This window comes from Pinus tabuliformis, chromosome 9 (assembly GCF_031772625.1).
Source record: "Pinus tabuliformis cultivar Carrire ecotype Pingquan chromosome 9, CPIR1, whole genome shotgun sequence".
In the NCBI taxonomy this organism is placed as follows: domain Eukaryota; kingdom Viridiplantae; phylum Streptophyta; class Pinopsida; order Pinales; family Pinaceae; genus Pinus; species Pinus tabuliformis.
The window spans coordinates 1,777,275,500-1,777,296,893 of NC_142307.1; the positions used below are offsets into that span (position 1 = coordinate 1,777,275,500).

Below are 21,394 nucleotides of genomic sequence, written 5' to 3' on the forward strand. Positions count from 1 at the left end.
AACCTTGAGGAAACTGCTCCAACCACTGTTCCTCCTCCTCAACAAATAGAACAGGCAACAACATCCACCTCAGCACCACCACCAACAATAGAGCAGGCCCCAAGCCTGGACATGCAAAAGCTGACAAATGAGATCCAGGCCTTGGAAGCACAAATGACAAAATTGAATGAGGCCAGGGAGAAACTAGCCAAAGTCAATGAAAGATATGACAAGTCCAAGCAGACTGTGGCAGAAAAGGGCAGGGAAATAAAAGCCCTCAAAGACAGGATAAAGGAGCTAGAAAATGAGCTCCAACTGGATAAAGTGGTGGCCGAGATCAAGACAGTGCTATGGGCCAATATTGGTCAGTCTATTACTGACCAATGGCAGTACATTGACACAATCCATGAGCAGCTGGAGCTCATCACAAAGGCACAGAAGGAGATTCAGAGATCAAGGGCAGCTCTAGGCAATATGCCTGAAATTGCCACCAGGATGGTCAATGTGCTCAATAACAGAACAAGTTCTCAGTTAGCAACCATGGGAATTCCTAATAGAACTGAGACTATTATGTTGGTAAAAAGGGTCCTTACACTAAGAAACTTAGTGCAGACATTGGAGAGAAGGACCCAAGACATGCAGACCGAGGTGAACAACTTTATGGAAAAATTTGTGGTATTACAGAACCGAGGTCTCCCTGGCTTACTGAACAGTGCAGGGAAACTGCTTACCCATGAGCAGTATGCCAAGAGGGTCAATACATTTGCCACAAGTCAGATCACTGAAAGGCCCAACACCTCAGAAGAAACAGGGCCAGCTACAGGACAAAGTCTCTACAATAGAGTAGAGAATTTATTCTTCATAATGAATGAAATTAATCACCTGTTCGAAGTGCCTCCTAACTTCTATAAATACACAGAGGCATATGAGACTATGGAGGCAATTCTCAGGCATCAACTACCCACACAGGAATGGTGGACAAAGGCAATATAGATGATCCTGTAGACCAGGAAGCCATTCTTCAAGTTTTTCATCAAGAATACAAGGTGGCATGCACAGGAAAAGCTAGTAAAATCAGCATACATGAAAAGATAAAAGCTGAGCCAACTCAGCAGAACTCTCGGCCAGCAAGTCAAGATGGACAGCTACAGGTGGCAGGGCCAAAAAGTTACAGCGAGCAGCCACATCAGCGCATTTTCCAGCATTTAAAGCAGATCATTCCAACCGACTCACTGGCCTCCAAAGGCAAAAATATCTTCTGACTGATGTAAATGAACATTTATGATGTATTAAAGACATCAATAACTTTTTATCTGTTGTTATGTACAAAGTTGGTGAAATATTCATTTCTCAGATGACTCAACGCCATAGATATTTTGTATTACCGTTTGTATATATTTGCCCCTCGCATAAGCTTGCAGCGGTTGTTGTTGATTTCTCTTGAAGAAGTTCTTATGCTGTAATGTTTTTAGGGTTTAATAAACAAAGTGAATGCGTTCTGGTGTTTGTTGAAAACTGCAGGATTCCTGTGTACCTCACAATACAATAAGTTTTCTGTAACTCTCTTTGTTATGTGTTTCAATCTTTTACAATACATATATGTTCCTAATTTCTAAGTATTTAGCAACAAAGAAAAAGAATACCCTTCAGGATTTATTCATGCAATACCCTGAGCTCAATCTATGTTGTTAATGAATGTTTTTCTTCAGCTATAATCTTGATAAGTGTAATTCTTAATTGCTACACTATCAGAATATATCTTTCACAGTGACCTTTGTTTCAGGAATTCAAGTTTGCCCCTGAGCAACATGTTTCACTTTCACTTCACCAGCTTAATGGAGAATTCTTAATTGCTTTCTGTTGGTTGACCATACATAACCACTTAAGTTTAAATTTTGTTTGTTGAGATACCCAATAGGCCTTGCAGTCTGAACATTCTCCACTTCAGCATTTCAAAACAGTTCACAGCTCTAGACTCCATTGCCCAATGATATACTACTGTCTGAACACTACATCTTAAGCACTGAAAGAAGTCCTTCAACCAAAACATAAACCAAAAACCTGAGCATAATAGCTAGCCTAAAATATTGTCATAACAGAGACAAATCATAAAGAGAGAGCCCTCTCTGATTACAGTTTGGCTAGAAACTGTAATCCAAAGATTGGTTAGTGGTTACCCCGGCCGTATTCCCTTGGGAGTCATAGGGAACAACCTGGGTGTTAACAGTATCACCTTGACCATGTTTGTTGACTACCACTAAAAGAAGATGATGGTGAAACAAAAAAACATAAAGATACATAGTTCACAACTGAAGAGGCCATAGGCACCAGTCAACAGATAAAACATATAAAACACATGTATCCATGCTAGTCGTCAGAAGCGATGGAGGTTGGATGGTCTGGGGCTGTTCGAGGAGGCGGTAGAGGGGGAAAAGAGCTTTGGAGATGATCCTCAAAATGGATCATCCAAGCCTCCAAATTCTCAACTTTCTCCAATAACAAATTATTGCCTTCTGAGAACACCACTACACGCTCCTGGACATGGCATTGGAAGTAATGCATTTTTTTCAAATTTGTTATCAATTTAGTATGTTTCTCCTATTGAACCTGCTCTGAAGTCTCGATATGCTCCAAAATTGACTGAATCAAGTCCTGACATCACTCAACACAAAAAAAATTCACTAACCACGACCACCATGACGAGCTGGCACATGACCCCAGAACCACCACGACGAGCCGAGCCCCCTTGATGCGGGACAAGCAAACTTTGGCCACCCCAACCCAATGTCGAGCCCCTGTGCATAGAACCAAAAGCAGCAAACCTTGTGTGCCAAAAGTGCCCTAACCACCCACCTCCTCTGCCCCCCGATGTCGTTCGACTCGACCCACCATAGCTCTGACCACCCTGAACTCGACCACCATGAATGAGTGTTTTCCCTCACTATTGGGTTGATGTAGTGGAAGGCGCATGGAGGAAGAGTGGTCAACATGCAAAAGAACATGGGGTGAAGTGAATAAAACTATAACTAAACTCTAGTTTTAAAGTTTCAATACCCTCGATGATTTTTAGTAATTTCATGAAGTTGGAGCTGAGTGCAAACAAATCACTAATGAACATCAATGAAGCATTAAACATATCACTATAGTAGAGTGGGGTCACTTACATAACTTTGTTATGAATAATATAAGAACAATAGATATATTGGAGCAATGGGCACCTAAGGTTGACAAGAACACCAAGCGAGTGAGAGATAGTAAGGTGAAATTGAGTTTTCCAATGGGAAAAAGTAAGTTCCCTTATGACCAAAAGTGTGAAGATTTTTTTTCTAATTGGGTTGCATGGAATGAAAAAAATTACTAGTACTAAGACTCCAAGGTCATCCAAGTGATATATTAGGTTATCTTTTACTTATTTTCATTTTTAGAAATAGATTAATAATAAAAGTGTTGGGTGTGGAGCTTGATTATCTTTTGTATTCAAAGGTATTGCCACATTAGACCCCAGTTCATTGCTGCTCGTAAAATATTCACTATAGGCAGGTCCAGAGGGGGCGGCTACAGCCTTTTGGAGTCCCTCCTTGGCAAGGGGATCGGGGGCAGTGCCCCGAAAGCTAAGAATAGATGTAAAATTGCCTTGTAAAATGTTGTAATTTCATAATCAATCTGGGTCGTTCATTAGGTAGAGATTTGACGGTAGAAGTTATGTTTAATTTAGGGTTTTTTCCCTAGAAGGAAACCCCTACCTATATATGAGGGAATTGTGTTGTGTCTACGTAGATTTGTGTTCTAAGTGACGAAGAGAGAGGAGATTGAAAGCGAAAAGGGAGTTACAATAGATCTGTTGTAGGTTGTATCTCTTCAGTTTGTTGGATAATATAAAAAGAAGGACTGGTTATTTCTCCGTGGAAGTAGCCCAAACTAGGTGAACCACGTATACCTATGTCTCTCTTGTTTTATGTGTTTATATTTCTGCAATATTTTATCTGTTCCATTGCTCTGAATATATAAATTTCTAACAACTGGTATTAGAGCCAAAAGTCTATTTAGCTGATAAACTTGCAGGAGATAAGCGTTCCTAGTTTGAGTGGGAGCAATGGCAGAATATTGTAGGTTTAGGGTCGAAAAAATCAACGACCAAAATGACTAACTGTGGAAGATGCAAATGGAAGATTATCTGTATCAGAGAGATCTATACCAACCATTCAGTGGAAAGATAAAGAAGCTGATGAGTATGACAAACACAGAATGGGATATTCTTGACAGAAAGGCACTTGGAACAATACGGCTGTGCCTAGCGGCATCGGTAGCGTTTAATATTTCAAAGGAAATGACAACAGAGGGTTTAATCTCAACATTGGAAAACTATATGAAAAACCCTCGGCCTCAAACAAGTTATTTCTTATGAAGCGTTACTTAATATGAAGATGTCAGAAGGTGGATCTATTGCTGATCATTTAAATGAATTTAATATAGTTACCAATCAATTAAGTTCTACAAGGATAACTTTTGTTGATGAAGATAGGTCTGTTTTATTTTTGTGCTCATTTCCAGAAAGTTGGAATGGTTTACTTATGTTCATTAGTAACTCTGTCACTAGATCTAGTGCTTTAAAGTTTGATGATGTTGTTGGTGCAATCCTTAGTGAGGAAATGCGACGGAAAAGCTCCGATGAGACATCAGGTAATGCTTTGACTACAGAGACTAGGGGAAGAAAAATGGAAAGAGGAAACGGCCCTCGATATCGCAGTAAGTCAAGAAAAGGCAGATCCAAGTCCAAATTGGGGATAGTGTGCTAGAAATGCGGGAAGAAAGGACACCCGAAGAAAGACTGCAAGTCTCGAAAGGGAAAAGAAGGAGATGCGCAACAAGAAACTAATCATGAAGCGAATGTAACAGGTGATGTGTTGCAAGATTCTTTGATTCTTTCATTAGAAAATAGTATTGATGCCTGGGTGGTAATTTCAGGGGCCTCATTCCATGCCACATCTGATAGGAAACATTTTTAGGATTATGTTCAAGGATATTTTGGACAGGTTCGATTGGGTGATGATAAACCTTGTAAAATCATTGGAATGGGTACAGTTTTCGTAAAACAACAAAATGGAAATTAGTGGCTATTGAAGGAGATAAGGCATGTTCTAGCTCTGAAGAAAAATCTGATTTCAATAGGGCAATTGGGAGGTGAACGTTGCGTAACTACTTTCACAGATAAAACCTAGAAGGTCACTAAAGGATCCCTGGTAATAGCAAAAGGAGGAAAGGTTGGTACATTGTATTTATGCAATTATATTTCTAATTCTGTTAATGATTTAACCTCTACAGTAGAAGATAGGGCATTGTGACATCATAGGCTCAAGCACATGAGTGAGAAGGGGATGCAAATTCTTCACTCAAGAAATTTGTTACTAGGTTTGAGGCATGTTAATTTAAAATTCTGTGAGAATTATGTTTATGGAAAACAGAAGAGAGTCAGATTCCTTAGAGTTGGGAAAGAAAAGAAGAGTGAAAAATTAGAGCTTTTGCATACAGATGTATGGGGACCTTCTCAGGTATCATCTCTTGGTGGCTCTCGTTATTATGTTACTTTTATTGATGATGCAACCAGAAAAACATGGATTTATTGTATTCGAAATAAATCTGATGTATTTGATATTATCAAGAAATCGAAAGCTTTGGTTGAAAATGAGACAGAAAAAAGGTTGGTGTCTCAGATCAGATAATGGAGGTGAATATTACAGCAAAGAACTTGAAAGGTATTTTTCAGAGAATGGAATTCGTAAAGAGAAGATAGTTCCAGGAACACCACAATAAAATGGTGTGTCAGAAAGGATGAACAAGACAATCATGGAGCATGCAAGGTGCATGAGATTGCATGCATGATTGCCTTTACAATTTTCGGAAGATGCAGTAGATATTGTTGTTTATCTAATAAACAGAGGGCCTTCAAGTTCCTTGGATGGTGGTATTCCAGAGGAGGCATGGACAGGTAGAAAGGTAAACTACTCTTTTTTAAAGACTTTTGGTTGTCAAGCCTTTGTCCACATTAATAAAGAAAATAGAACAAAGCTTGAGGCAAAATCAAAGAAATGTACCTTCATTGGATATGGTGTTAATGATTTTGGTTATCGCTTTTATGATTATGAAAAACACAAAATCATTAGGAGCAGAGATGTCATATTCAATGAAAAGGTTTTGTATAAGGATCAGTTGCACGAAAAGAAATAAGAAAAAGAAAACAGAGGATACATAGTGTTTTACGAGATCACAGAAAAAGTGATGGTGCTTGAAAATCATAATGATCAACAGTCACAACAACAACCACAACAGCAACAAGCACCTCAAACACCTGAAAGTGGTGTTAGAAGATCTACCAGGATAAGTAGACCCCCTGAACGATACTCTCCTTCATTATATTATGTATTTTTGACTGATTCTGGTGAACCAGAATGTTATGAAGAAGCAGTCCAGCTAGAAACTAGGAAGAAGTGGGAGCAAGCCATAAAAGAAGAGATGGACTCCTTAGCACATAACCAGACTTGGGACTTAGTCAGGTTGCCTGCAAGTAAAACAACATTTGATCCGGATCTTGGGAGGAGGCTCCCAAGATCTAAAAGATTGAAATGGATCTTGGGGGGAGAGACCCCAAGATCTGAAAATTTGAATTGCCAAAAGAAAAATAAGGAGAATTCCCAATAAACAAAACCACAAAGAAAATTTTATTTAAAATAGTAATGAAAATAAACCAACTAGGGTGATGGTAGCTTATCTCTGAGAAGAGATGTGTGGCTACATGCTTCTGAACTGTAAAGGCTACATTATGGCGGACAATCTTTCCTTTTACAAAATGTGACTTGTTACTTATAGTATTTTTCAGTTACAATACCACGAGTCAATTCCATGGGTGAATGAATACCATGGGTGGATTTCACAATACCACGGGCCAATTCCATTGGTGAATGAATACCACGGGTGGATGTCACAATACCATGGGTGGATGTCATAATGTCCATATGTGTGAGCCCCTAATTTTTCCTGTCATTCTAATAAGATCCTTTTCCTACCAGTGCTTGGCATACTTTTGTTTCCAAATCTTGGCCCAGGGGGCATTCGGCTCCTTGATCCATCGCCACCAAAGCTTAACTCTCAAAAATTTACTAACAGTATCCGAATCATGTAGCCCCAAGCCACCATGGCTTTTGGGATTGCAGAGCTTGTCCCAGGCAACTAAAGCCCACTTTTTTTTCTCTTGCCCTCTACCCCACAAAAAGTCCCTTTGAATGTTCCTTATCTATTGCTTAATACCTTGAGGAGCAGGGATAGCTGCAAACATAAAAATGGGAATGGCTTACAAGATGGCCTGTGTGAGCACAAGTTGCCTTGCTAAGTTTAAGGATTTGCATGTCCATTTTCTGATTTTGTCTTGAAGTTTATTTAAAATTGGTTCCCATATTTTCTTCTGAGAGGCTTATCAGTAAGAGAAATGCCAAGATATTTCGAAGGCAACTGTTCCCTTTGAAAACCAAGAATCCTGGTAATATTTCTCTATATAGCAATATTAGTGTTAAAGAAAAAAACTTTGGACTTGTTTAGGCTTACCTCTGTACCTGCTGCCATAGCGAAGTTGTTTAAGATATCTTTGATTTCCCTAGCTTCCCTGACTGTGGGTATGACCTACAACATAGTATCGCCCACAAATTGTTGATGAGTGTTAGCCTCTCCATCTGGGGTGAGCTTGATCCCTTGAATTTGACCTTCAACATTAGCCAATTTGATTGCCCTGCCTAGCCCTTGCATCATGAGGACAAAGAGGAAAGGGGAGAGCAGATCGCCTTGTTTGAGCCCTCTGGAAGGTGTGAAGGTATTTGAAGGAGCTCCATTAAGCAGAATGGAAAAACTGGTTGTGGTGACTAGTGCCATAACCCATCTTATCCAATTCTGGTCAAAGCCATATGCTTTCAGAGTAGCTATGATATAAGACCAGCTGAGTTTGTCATAGGCTTTTGCAATGTCCAACTGAATAATCATGCCTACTTGCTTGTTTCTTTTGAGAGAGTGTACCACCTCATGTTCTTGGATGATGTTGTTGAGAATTTGTCGTCCCTCCACATAGCATGTTTGCTCTTCCGAGATGAGGGAAGGTAGTAGGGGCTTGAGTTTGTTGGCTATCACTTTGGAGATGATTTTATACACCACATTACATAGGGCTATGGGTCTAAATCCATCCGAAGTCATAGCATTTTCCTTTTTGGGGATTAAAGCTATGAAGGAAGCATTTAGTGCTTTCAAAACCTTTTTGTTTTTTCTTGAGTCCTCCACAACCTCGAGGATGTCCTGTTTGACAGTATCCCAGCATGCTTTCAAGAAATCAACATTGAATCCTTCTCGGCCTGGTGCTTTTCCACTTTTCATTTCCTTGATCACCTCACTAAGCTCCTCTTCCGAGACTGGCCTATTGAGATTATGATTGTCCTCCCTAGTGACCAACTTGCGAATATACTAGGTGAACTGATCAATGAACCTAGATCTATCCTCCATTGGCTCCTTTGCAATATTAGAGAAGTGTTGTACTAGATTTGATTCCATGTCCTTATGGGAGACAAGCTCAACCCCCTGAGAATCCTTAATCTTTGTGATTCTATTATTTACCCTATGGGCCATAGTGGACTTGTGGAAGAACTTAGTATTTCTTTCTCCCTCTTTGATCCATTGAATCCTGGATTTCTGTCTCCAGAAAGTTTCCTCTTGTAAGCATCGATCCTCCCATTCTTCCTGCAAAGAGTTGGTTAACTTCTGCCTCTCTTCATTGAAGCCCTCTATGATATTGATCTGATTGATATCTTGGAGTTTCTATTCAATATCAATTCTAGCCTTAAGGATACTGCCAAATTGATTTTTGTTCCAAGCTTTAAGTTTGGATTTATTGTATTTCAGTCTCTGCTGGAGCATGTACATTTAGTGCCCTGAATATTCAGATCCACTTTCCACCATTTGTTAATGTTACTATTGAATTTGGGGTGTGAGAGCCAGGAATTCTCAAATCTGAAGGGCATGTTACTCGAAGTTCCCATAAAGGTAGCTTCTAGTTGAACTAGCCAATGATCTGAACCCCTAGAGGGCAGAATGGACGCTGTGATGGCTGGTCCTGTGAGGAGGAGATCCTCGGAAATGATAAATCTATCAAGTTTTGAAGCCGCTTGAGAAGCCCCTCTCCTTTTGTTATTCCACGTGAAGGTTCCATTTATTGTCTCGGTGTCCACTAGTCCCATGTTCACCATGAAATCTTGGAAGGCTTCAGAGTCTCTCCCTAGCTGTCTGGTGCCTCCTTTTTTTTCCGAAAGAGATCTTATCATATTGAAATCACCTGCAACTATCCAAGGCATATTGGGATATTGTGCTCTTAGATCTTCCATGGAGGTAAGAAGCTTCAGTTTATCCGCCTGCTTCTGAGGTCCATAAACATTTGTTATCATGTATATCTCTTTATCACCTACAGGACTGCACACCCAATATAAATAGTTCCTGGATGCTTCAGCATCCAGGATTCCAAATTTTTGTGGATCCCACAACATGAGAATCCCACCTGCCGAGTTGTTTGCCTTAACCTCTAAATACTCATACTTGATTAACCATTTATTATGAATTTCTCTTATTTTCTCCATTGAACATTTGGTCTCCTGAACAAAGATCATATCTGGTTTTTCTTCTTTTATTCTGTTACTCAGATTCCTTTGTTTCCTTCTACTACCTAAGCCTCTAATGTTCCAAGTTGTGAGCTTCATTAAGAAAGGTTGGTAAAGGAGTAGCTGGTAAGATATTTCATCTTACCTGAGTTAATCAGTAGTTTTCCACATTTGTTTAGTAGTTCATTCTATCTTTTCCTTCCTCTTTTCCTTCTTGAGTTCTTTGGAGATTGTGCTTGTGAGTTCTCCATCATTTTAACCCCACTCTGCTCCTGGCTTTCGTGGTTTCTCTTGACACCAGTTCCCTTCAATTGTACCCTCCATATAAAGAGTTGTTGAACTCGACCATAGTCTATTTTTGGCAAGGATTCCACTCCTTTGTTCCTGCCTTGTTCCAGAAATAGTTCTAGATCCAGATTTTCCCTGTCTAGAATCTCCTGAAGTTCATGGTCCTCTGTTCCTGCTTCACTTGGAGTCATCTCATAGTATTTACTGATTTCCATGCCACTTGGAAGATCCTCCTTCAGCTGGTTGTTTATTGTGATATCCTCCATTTCAGCTTCCATTTCCTGCTCCTTGGATGCGTTCTCCCTATCCTGGACTATCTCCACATTCTCCTCTACTTCCTCTAGGATTTTGAAACTATTGTGTCTTGTATTTTTGTCTTCACTACTTTTCTTGTGTGGCCATTTACCCCCTTTCCCTTTGGCCCCCACCTTGGTAAAACCCTTGTGATCTCTATCCAAAGAGGTTTTCCCATTACCTTCCATACTGTTTGTTGGGAAATCTCTAAATAGATGGCCATGTTCATGACATTTGCGGCACCTAAAAGGTATGTGCTCATAGTCCACCGTTTGCACCCACTCTTCATCATATCCCTCTAAAATTATTACTTCCGGAAGGGCTCTAGATAGATCCATTTCCACACACATTCAAGCTAAGGAGGTATATTTACCTTTGAGAGTTGCCTTTGATATCTTCAGAAAATTCCCCAACTTGTTGCTTATGGTTTTCAAAGATTTTGGTAGCTAGTAATCCAGAGGTAGTGACTATAGTCTGATCCAAACGGGTATAGATGTAAATGTTTCACGTCTCGGAACAAAGTTCATCATCCATGGTTGCATGTAGAGTCCTGCCGTAGCATAGAAATACGGCCCCCCTTCAAACACTCTGTCTTTGTCCTCTAGGTTCGCAAACACTACCGTGAAGAAGCCCTTAGAACCCAAATGTAAATGTATTTCTCCCTTTGGCTTCCAATGGCTTCTAATCCAAATGTGTAATGCCCTTTCTGTTGGCCATAACCCCATGAACTTGCAGATAATCACATGTTCTTTCATATGATCCCTGTGCGCTTGAATCGCTGGATCACTCAATATGACCCAGGGAATGATGCTCGATTTGGGTTTGCAGACTCCCTTGGTTCTTGTGGAAGTCGTTTTTCCGCTACCGTCTCCCTTCCCCATTTCTTTACTCATTTCCTGTTGATTCCCTTCCTAACCCTGGGGTTTGTTTCTTCCAACTGTCTCCTTGCCTTTTGCTTTTGAAATCTTTTCGAAAAAACTTTTTGAAATGCTTCGCTCCTGCTTCCTTGCCTCCTTTTGTGACTACCTGACTGTAGGAGGGAGCAACGCTCCCCCTGCTTATCCCACCATGGAACCCTAATGCAAAACCCTAGCTTCAACTTCGATCCTCATTCAGGTTCCGCTCCCGGTATAATCGTCTATACATTACCAGTTTCTCCACCGCTTATTCGCACCTTGATGAAAGATTCATTCCAGAGGATCAGAAGAAATTGTACCGTTTTAAGATGTTTTTATTTATATTTAATTATAAAATAAAATTTTTGAGACTATGAATTTATATAAAAAAATAATTGAAAAATTTATATGAAGCGGAATTCCCTTAAGCATAACACCCTTTCATGAAAAGCTTCCTAGGCTCCCTTTGCCCAATTTTTACTACACTCTCAAAGATATTTTATTTGAGGTTTCAAAGACGAAAGAAGGATTAACTTGCTCCATTCACTTTCAACACACATATCTGGCTTTTCTACTTGGAGATTAGTGAATGTTATAGACACACTGTGTATAAATGAAAATGCCTCTAGATATTACTAACAAAGAAATTTGATCTGGAACCATTACCATATGAGGGTGAAGGGTTCAGAAGACAAAGGTACCATATGAGGTTGAAGGGTTCACTCTAGCTAAGACTATGAAAGACAAATGAGTTTTGGTCTCGAATGCAATTATCAATGAAAATAAACTCTTAGAATTGGCAATGAAAATAAACTCTAAGATTGAGCACTTGGGAAGTAAGTTTCACATGCCTCTTTTTTGAATAAATTGTTTGATTGTATTACATTTAACATTAACATTTTTTTTCCACTCAAATTGGGCTATAGTTAGATCATGTAAGATATCACATCCTTTTTCATCTATGCTTTTCTTCCATATAGGCCACTGACTTACGAGGTTTTTTTTGCAACATCTGGTGCAAATGCTAGTTAAAATAATCTCATTAATAAATGTTTCTAATACCCGTATTCATACTTTGATCACTATTGATTTTGTATTTACATAGGATTGCATCGATAATGGGGAGTAACGAAGTAGTGGTTGCAAGTTATTTGAGCTAACCATTTTAAAAAAGTTTATTCCTTTAATCAATTATATATTTATATAGATATGAAAGTTCTCTAGACATAAAGTTTTTTACTTTAATCAATGACATATTTATATATAAATGAAAGATTTGATGTCTATATTGTTTTTCATAAATATTGAGATTTGATGTGTGTATAAAACAATCAATTACATTTACAACAGTGTAAACTTGTAACAATAACACTTATAACAACAAAGCACTTTGTGTACTCATGTAACACTTGTAATACTTATAATAGTTGAGTAATGTGTGTACTCTTATAACACTAGTATATGGATTTTTTATTTTTTTTAAATAAATTTTATTTATGACAAATTCTATTTACAACCTCATAAAATTAATTTGTAGCAAATAAGAAATGTAGAATTCTGAGATATGAAAGTGAATTTTATAATTATTATTATTTAATTTAAAGTGTTGTTATAAAAAGAACAGCTTGTAAAGAGAACAAAGTTTGATAACCAGTATAGTTATTCTTTAATAAGATAAAATAAAAATTTGTTGAGAAAACTATGGATGTAAACTCGGTAACTAATTTAGAACTTCCATACAGTTAGGTAAGACAATTATCTCATTTTCTTGCCTTGACCCAGAGATAAGAGATCTCAAGAGGGACCATTAAGGGGTTAGCCACTAGAAGGAGGAACCACGTACAAAAAAGAAAGAGATAGAATTGTCAGGAGAGATTAAGGAGGAACCACGTACAAAAAAGAAAGAGATAGAATTGTCAGGAGAGATTGTCTTAAGCTGGCCTTGGATCAGTGGAAACTCTCCACTCAGATTTATATAATTTGATGTTCTAGACTGTACCAAGAGGGTCTTGAAGTCTGAAGTAAAATATGTCTTTTAACTGTTTACGATGTCTACAAATAAGTACCATTTCCTTATTTAGAGTTTATCTCATAGATGCGTTAACTATTCAAAGAATATTGATGATGGATCCTTGGTGTGTGATAATAGAGTAAATATGTTTCATTTGCTATGTTGCACCAGAACCGTTCCTAAGAGCTGGGAAACCCGTTCCGGTGGTTCCCACGCTCCTTGGAACTTTGGAGCTGCACAGGAACGTTCCGTTTTCTGTGGGAACAGTAAAAGAAACTTTGGACGGTTTCCGGAACTGGTCAGATTTAAATTTGCAACGTTCCAGCGTTCCCATGTGAAAATTGGAATTGGCAGCGGTCTTTTAGCTATGATAGCTAGTTTCGAACCAAACATTTCCATATGGTTTCGGTGGAAACTGCCAGCGTGATATGAAAATTGGCTACTTAAATTCACTAATTTAATAATTTTCACTTTAAATTCACCCACGAAATTGCAGAATTTAGTAATTGAATTCACCCATGAAGTGGATTACGAACAATATGTCAAGTCAAAAATATTGTAAACCCCAAAGAAAAGGACCTGGGCAGAGAAAGACGCAGTTGCTGTTACACACTGTATGATTAGAGAGAAATACGCACTTGTTATTAATAGACGATGCACTATTCGTCTTTCCACCCGTGGATATGAATGGGCGGGAATGTTCTTGGCGCCAAAAAAACCCTTCATTTTTTCCATATATGCTGGTTGCTACACCTCTTTTCACTGACAGCTTTAGTTGTTGTTTGGCGTTGAGAGCAGAGAGCTAAGTGTGTTGAGAGCGGAGAGCTGAGTGTGTTGAGAGTTGGAGCGCTGCCCTTCATCAATAAACTACTTGTTTCGTTTTCATAAGTTCAGGTAAAAAAACAAATCAAGCATATTTCATTTTTGTTTTTGTATATATTGGAGTTGTTTGGAAGGCGGAGAGATCATGTCTTAAACATTTACATATGTTTACATGTACGATCAAACATTTTACTCAAATATGTTCATGGATACAATGCAATAAATATCTGCAAATTCTTTTTCTGTAACTTATATTAATGTAATTTTAGTTTGCAAATTCTTTTTCTGTAACTTATATTAATGTAATTTTAGTACAGGTTCACCGTATTGGTAAATTTTATATCTTTTTGGTAACATATTATATTTTTTTGGTAACATAGGAGACATATGTCAACGCTTATTTTTGATAACATATGTCAACACATATATCTTTTTGCTATGGCAGCGGTCTTTTTATTATATTTTTTTGGTTTTTTGGTAACATATGTTGACATAAAAAAATATAAATAAGAAGGTATATTTTTTTAGTGGCATGAAGAAATATAAATAAGAGGAATTAAATATTTGAATATGTTAATTGTTTTAAAATTGTAATATTTTTTTCTTAGTATTTTAATATATTTAATCATATTCTACATTTTTATTTGCATTTTATAAAGTTTAGATTAAGATGAGTTTCTCTCTTGACAAGTTAATGATCAACATAGAAAAAATACACAAATAAAATGTTTAACTATAACAATTTTTTTTTTAATTGTTATATATAATATGTTCATCAACATAAACACATATATTTTGTTTATAGTTTATATTGTCCAAATTAAAATTTTGTTATTAATATCTTTTAGTCTTTCTGGTAACATATGTTGACATAAAAAATATAAATAAGAAGGTATATATTTTTAGTAGCATGAAGAAATATAAATAAGAGGGATTAAATATTTCAATATGTTAACTGTTTTGAAATTGTAATACTTTTTTGCTTAGTATTTTAAGATATTTAATCATTCTCTACACTTTTATTTGTATTTTATAAATTTTATATTAAAATGAGTTTCTCTCTTGACAAAAAAAACACAAACAAAATGTTTTAACTATGACAATTTTTTATTTTTATTTTTAATTTACACTTTTTCTTTAGTGGGATTGGATATTAATCATATATTTAATATTAGTAATGGTGCAAAATTAACTTACATAGTGTTTAATTTTTTAACTCATCTTTTGACAGAAACTTTAACCTTTAGATAAATTTCTTCTCAAGAATTTTTAAAGGTTTGGAAGGCAGAAGTGGAATAATATACCTAATTTGTTCTTTTACATATAAAAATGCTCTGTATAGTTTTTGGTTAAGCATTCTAGCTGCTTTTATTAAAATGCAGGTAAGACTATCATGATATGACCTCAACTTTGATGTTATAAGATAATTTGATTTATTTATTTTTAACTTACATAGCTATTTTATTTAGGTCGTAGATTTTTAATAATAAAGAAAATTCAATTATTTAACTCATTTTTATTTTTAATTTGATTTATTTATTTTTAACTTGGATATTTATTTTTATTTAGATGGTACATTTTTAATAATAAAGAAAATTCAAGTATTTAACTTCATTTTTAATTTCAATTTCGCTTCTATACATCAAATTGCAAAATAGTCTTCAATGTAATTAACTTATTAAGTTAAATACTAAAATACAAGAAGTAATTAAATTTGCAAATTGCAATTCCCTTAGGCTTTTAAACTTGGATAGCTATTTTTATTTAGATGGTAGATTTTTAATAATAAAGAAAATTCAAGTATTTAACTCATTTTTATTTTCAATTTGATTTATTTATTTTTAACTTGGATAACTATTTTTAATTAGATGGCACATTTTTAATAATAAAGAAAATTCAAGTATTTAACTTCATTTTTATTTTCAATTTAGCTTCTATACATCAAATTTCAAAATAGTACTGTAATTAAGTTAAATATTAAAATACAAGAAGCCATTAAATTTGCAAATTGTAGTTCCCTAAGATCTTTGGTGATGTGCAAAAGAAAATGGGAGTAAAATTTGACAATATAGAACCTTGGCACACTCACTCATGGGACCTCGTATTGAAGATCTGCAAAAAAAAATGCTCAATCTATTTTTCTATTGTCTTGGACTTCTTCTCATCTCATTAGATGATATGTTGTTGTAGATATATTAATAATGGTAAAAAATTACCTTACATAGTTGTTCCTAGTAAGTATGAAAAGAAATAAAAAGTACTTGGGTGTAAGCCCTTAACCACTTAAAAGTTAGAGCAAAGATTAGTTTATGCTAATTTATTTCATTTTTTTTTTTTATGTCAATGCTTCTTTTTTATAATTAAATGCAAAACATCAAAGTTTTTCTATTTTGTTTTATTGGCATTATCCACATAGATAGTAGTCATTATCCACATAGGTAGATATGTAAACCTTAGTGTGTTTTTTTTGTTAATCCTTATTGTTGGTTCAAATTTTGATTCATAGGTAGAACTTGACAGGTAAATTTGTGTCTTTGTATGTAAGTACAAGTTATTTTTTGATTTCTCATTGTAAATTTTGTTTATAATGTGTTTTTTTGTCTCTTGTATTAATCAGGAAAATCATGGAGGGTGGTAGTTCAATACCAACAAGTGAATATGAAAATTCTCCTCTTCCTCCAATTCCAAGTGGTCAAGTCCAACAAAGCACAAACCCCAAGAAACCCTTGTTAAAGTTTGTGAAGAAAATTACTAAAAACAAGAAAAAGAATAGTGGTGGTTGTGAAGAATGGATGTGCACATTGTGTAACCATGTGTTTAAAGGAAGCTACACTAGGGTGTGGCATCATCTTCTATCCCTATCCGGTGATGGTGTAAAGGGTTGTACATGTACTGTTTTGAAAAGGATGGAGTTGACAAAGCTTCATATGGCTTCCCTAGGATCCAATGTAATGAACTTGGACAATGATTGTAATTTTAAAGTACCAAGATCTTCTTCCCATGATATGGAAGATTCAGTTAATCAAAATGCATCAAACCAATTTAAGTCTGTGGGGGGGTCTACTTCTGAGAGGAGTAAGAGGCCCGCTAGTTTTGCTCAGGAACAAATTTCTAAAATCTACAATGTAGTACATAGGGATGAGGCTGATGATGCTATTGCTGATTTTTTTATGGCAAATGGAATTTCATTTAATGCTACCCGTTCTCCACATTACAAAGAAATGGTGCGAAAAATCATCGCTGCTGGGCTAGGATATGCACCTCCAAATTACAACAAAATGAGGACATCATTGTTAGATAAAGGGGTGACAAGAATGCAGGGGCTTATGGCCCCCCTTAAACAATCTTGGATTTATTCAGGATGTTCAATAGTTATGGATGGTTGGACAGACATTCAACAAAGGCCATTGTTGAATATTATTGTTACATCTCCCGCTGGGCCTTATTTTTTAAGAGCAGTTGATTGTAGTGGGAAACTAAAGGATGCTACCTTCATGTTTGAAGTATTGAAAGAAGCAATTGATGAGCTTGGTCCTTCAAATGTAGTACATGTAATCACAGATGCAACGCCTGTTTGCAAAGCAGCGGGTTTGATGGTTCAAAGTCGATATAGGCATATCTTTTGGACTCCTTGTTGTGTACATGCCTTGAATAATGTCCTCAAAGACATTGGAAAAATATCTTGGATTGCAAAACTAATTTTAGATGCAAGAGATGCACAAATGTACATTTGCAACCACCATGCCTCTTTAGCAATCTATAAGATGTACTCAAGGAAGAGGTTTTTGAAACCTGCAGAAACAAGATATGCTACATACTTCATTCTTCTTCAACGTATGGTTGAGGTGCATGCATCCTTACAAGCCACCGTTGTTTCCCAAGAGTGGAATGCGTGGTCTGAATCTAAATCAATGCAGGCAAAGAAGATAAGAGAGCAGCTTCTCAATGATGATTGGTGGTCTGATTGTAAATATGTTGTTTCTTTCACAGCTCCAATTGTGGAGTTGATTAGGTATGCAGATTCTGATTCCCCCACCCTTGGAGAAGTTTATGAATGTATTGATAGCATGGTAGGCAAGATAAGGCACATCATTCGGGATAGAAACCCCTCTTTGGAGTTCTTCAATGAAATTCATAAGATAATAGGGAAGAGATGGATCAAACTCAATACCTCTCTTCACATGGCTGCTTATGCCCTTAATCCAAAGTGGTATATGGAGAGACCAAACAGAGTTCTACCCATTGATGATGAAGAAGTGAAACAAGGCTTTCTTGATGCCATATGCAAAATCTATACACCTAATGAAGCAACTGTAATGCGGGAACAATTTATTGATTTTGCTACCTTAAACCCTTCCAAATTCTCTCAAGATGCAAGGGTGGACATCAACATTTATGCACAAAGGAATCCCATTGGATGGTGGAGAATGTATGGGGGGAAAGCCCAAGATCTTCGAAATCTTGCCTCACGCTTGCTATCTCAAGTTTCTAGTTCATCAGCAGCTGAAAGGAATTGGTCTACTTATAGTTTCATTCACTCTGTTAAGAGGAATAGGCTTACCTCTAAGAGAGCAGAGAAATTGGTTTATATGCATAGTAGTCTTCGACTTTGCTCAAGGAAGCTACCTGAATATTTAGATGGCCCTGCAGCAAGATGGGATGTTGATGCTGAGGAGGCTTCTCAGATTGATGATGATGAGGATAATCCTTCACCAGATGCAGGTTTAGTTGGCATACCTTTGGGTAGCATTGCAGGCGATCTTGATATTGATGATGGTGATGATGAAGTTGGAGTGCCTAGCGAGGCTCAAGGTTATATGGATAATCTTGATGTTGAAGATTTCACTTTATGATCATGTTCAACTTTAGTCTTTAATGTTCTGTTTTGGCCATTGAGCATTTTTGGACCATGTATTACTTTGCCACTTTGGGCATTTGTCATTTTTGTTTTACTATGTACTACATTGGGCATGCTAGCAATATGAATATTAATATGATGAGTTCTTTTATTTTCACTATGTTTCTTAAATTCAAAAGTGTCTCTTGAATCATTTGCATTTTCAAATTTTCATTTTTGAATTTGATATTCATATAATGAATTAAAATTTTAAATTGATTTTAATATTTGAAATATTGTGATATATATATATATATATTACCGCTCCCAATTAGCCGTTTCCTGGAAAATTTGGGGAAACCTCTAGCCGTTCCAGACACCCGTACCCAAGTTCCCAACGTTCCCAAGTTCCAGAAACTCGTGCAACATAGTTCATTTGTGAATCTTGAACTAGTTATATAGTAAATATGTTTCATTTGTGAATCTTGAACTAGTTGTTGCGCCAGACTTTTACTAAGAAGGAATAGAGTTAGTTTATTGCAAAAACCTTAAAATTTAATAAACAGAGATAGTTTTCTATAAATCTCTTAATGTTTATAACCGAGTTAATTTACAACAAAGATTTCTAATGATTGTAGAATGAAAAAAGTTTACTCTAAAGGAGCAATGATATAAAGTTTAGACCCAAAAACAACTGAATACAAAAACAAAAAAACCAGTAGGGTTTGCTATAAGATCGAAATCGCAAGGTATTGGTGTCGTTGGAATTGTAATTTCTCTTAGCAATGATTAACTGTAGTACTCAATGTTGAAACTTAGTTAGAAAAGTTAACTAAACCGTGAAATCGACTCAAACTGTAAAGCACCTTGGCAACGTTGTTTATCAACTGATTGTTGGTATAGAGTTCAGGGAAGCCGTGGCCCTTAATTGAAAATTAATATGTAAAATAGTCTCAGTTGGAACCGTCGAGGGTCTCTTCAGGAACCATTGGTCTAAGTCCACACATGAAGCCATCGAGTGTTGAATATTAAGCAGAAACCCCTACGTATTTCACCAATTTACTGATAACACTAAAAAAAAAATATAGGCAAGTTAAGCCAGAAGTTGAGGAGAACAGGGGTGTGTTCCATTTGTAACGTGGAGGTGAGAGTTAGTCCGAGTTGAGGAAATCTTTCGCAGCCACGTGGTCGAAAATGAAATTGGAACTATTTCACTCGATCTGAAACTTGAAAGGGATAAACATTCAGTTAGGGTTTAATATTTACAGAAATCGGCAGCACCAATCTCTAAACTAATTGAACCAGGTAGTGAAAGCTTACTTGATTTAACCGTGAGGTTTAAGATATCTGTAACTGGGTGCGACCGCCGGAAAAAGGAAGAAATCGAGGGTTTTCCTCCATGAACCAGAATAAGCTTTCTTGCACAGTCAGGGTAAGGTGGAGATTAAGCATTGTGCTACTGTAAGGACACTATGGAGAAATTATGTATAGGCTCGGAGGACTAATGACCTCATAAGAAAGTTGCAGAGTTGTTTTCCGGTCAGAGTCGAACGAAGCATGAGAGTTGCTAGCCGCAACACCTCGGTTAGTTACCCTGACTCCGGCATTGTGAATGGTGACAGTCGGATCAACACCATGTACCCCCTTCTCCGGATTGAAGGCGAGCGGCGACTGGTGTCTCTGTGTGTCTGGATGCGTGCCTCGTTGTATCGAGAATCATCCAGTTAATAACAAAAAGATACGAACAATGAAGCATTGCAGGGTCATTCCTATTTCCATCACAGTTTTTTAATTAATGTTTTCTGACATGTCGGGGCGATGTCTGGACGATAGAGAAATATAAGAGAAAGTAGAATAAAAAAGTAGCACGAATAAACGGCCAGCTTTATATTTCTCTATCACCCCCAACATGTCAGCTTTATATTTCTCTATCACCCCAGCATGTCAGAGAACATTAATTAAACAACTGTGATGAAAATAGTCTGGCATTTAACTCATACCATGTGAATACCATAATTAAATAGATTGATTCGCCAAAGTACACCAAATGTATTATGAAATTTATAATTAATTGGGTACCGAGAATTAAGTACGTTGTTACTTTAAAAATCCGATAAAAACCACGATTTAATATTTGATTACAGAGATTTTGTGTGATCAACTAATATCTAGATATTTTTTTAATTTTGTTTCATATATGTCATGACTCATGATATATAATGTTTACATTTAAAAAGAGTTTAAATTTCAAAAATTATTCTTAATTTTCAAAATATTGAATTTAATATTTATGTTTTTCGCCAAAACCTTTTTAAATATAAAATGAGTACAATATAACCTATTAACCTATAAATATTAAAATATTAAAAAAATCATATTTTAATGTGTAGTCGTACTTTTTCCTAAATTGATATCAATATCCCACAATGAAGTTAGAGGAACCTACAATTTTATGTATTGATTTTTTTAACTTAAAAATAAGCTTTATCTTTTCGTTTGAAGGATCTTTTGAAAAAATGAAGTATTTTTATATATATAATATGTTACATTGACGGATTAGGTTACAAAATCTTTTTTATTAGTCCTT

The 21,394-nt window shown here is 36.3% G+C and overlaps 1 protein-coding gene across 1 annotated transcript; it reads left to right on the top strand.

Annotated features, from left to right (window-relative positions):
- The first annotated feature begins 16,975 nt into the window (after positions 1 to 16,975).
- Positions 16,976 to 18,823, top strand: LOC149155883 (uncharacterized). The gene has a single exon (XM_089444560.1). It carries the CDS (start codon positions 16,976 to 16,978, stop codon positions 18,821 to 18,823), a length of 1,848 nt encoding a protein of 615 aa, XP_089300686.1.
- The last annotated feature ends 2,571 nt before the right edge of the window (positions 18,824 to 21,394 follow it).

Excerpts from the sequence above, each read along its gene's own strand:
- LOC149155883 (XM_089444560.1), top strand. The coding sequence starts at position 16,976 with ATGGAAGATTCAGTTAATCAAAATGCATCAAACCAATTTAAGTCTGTG.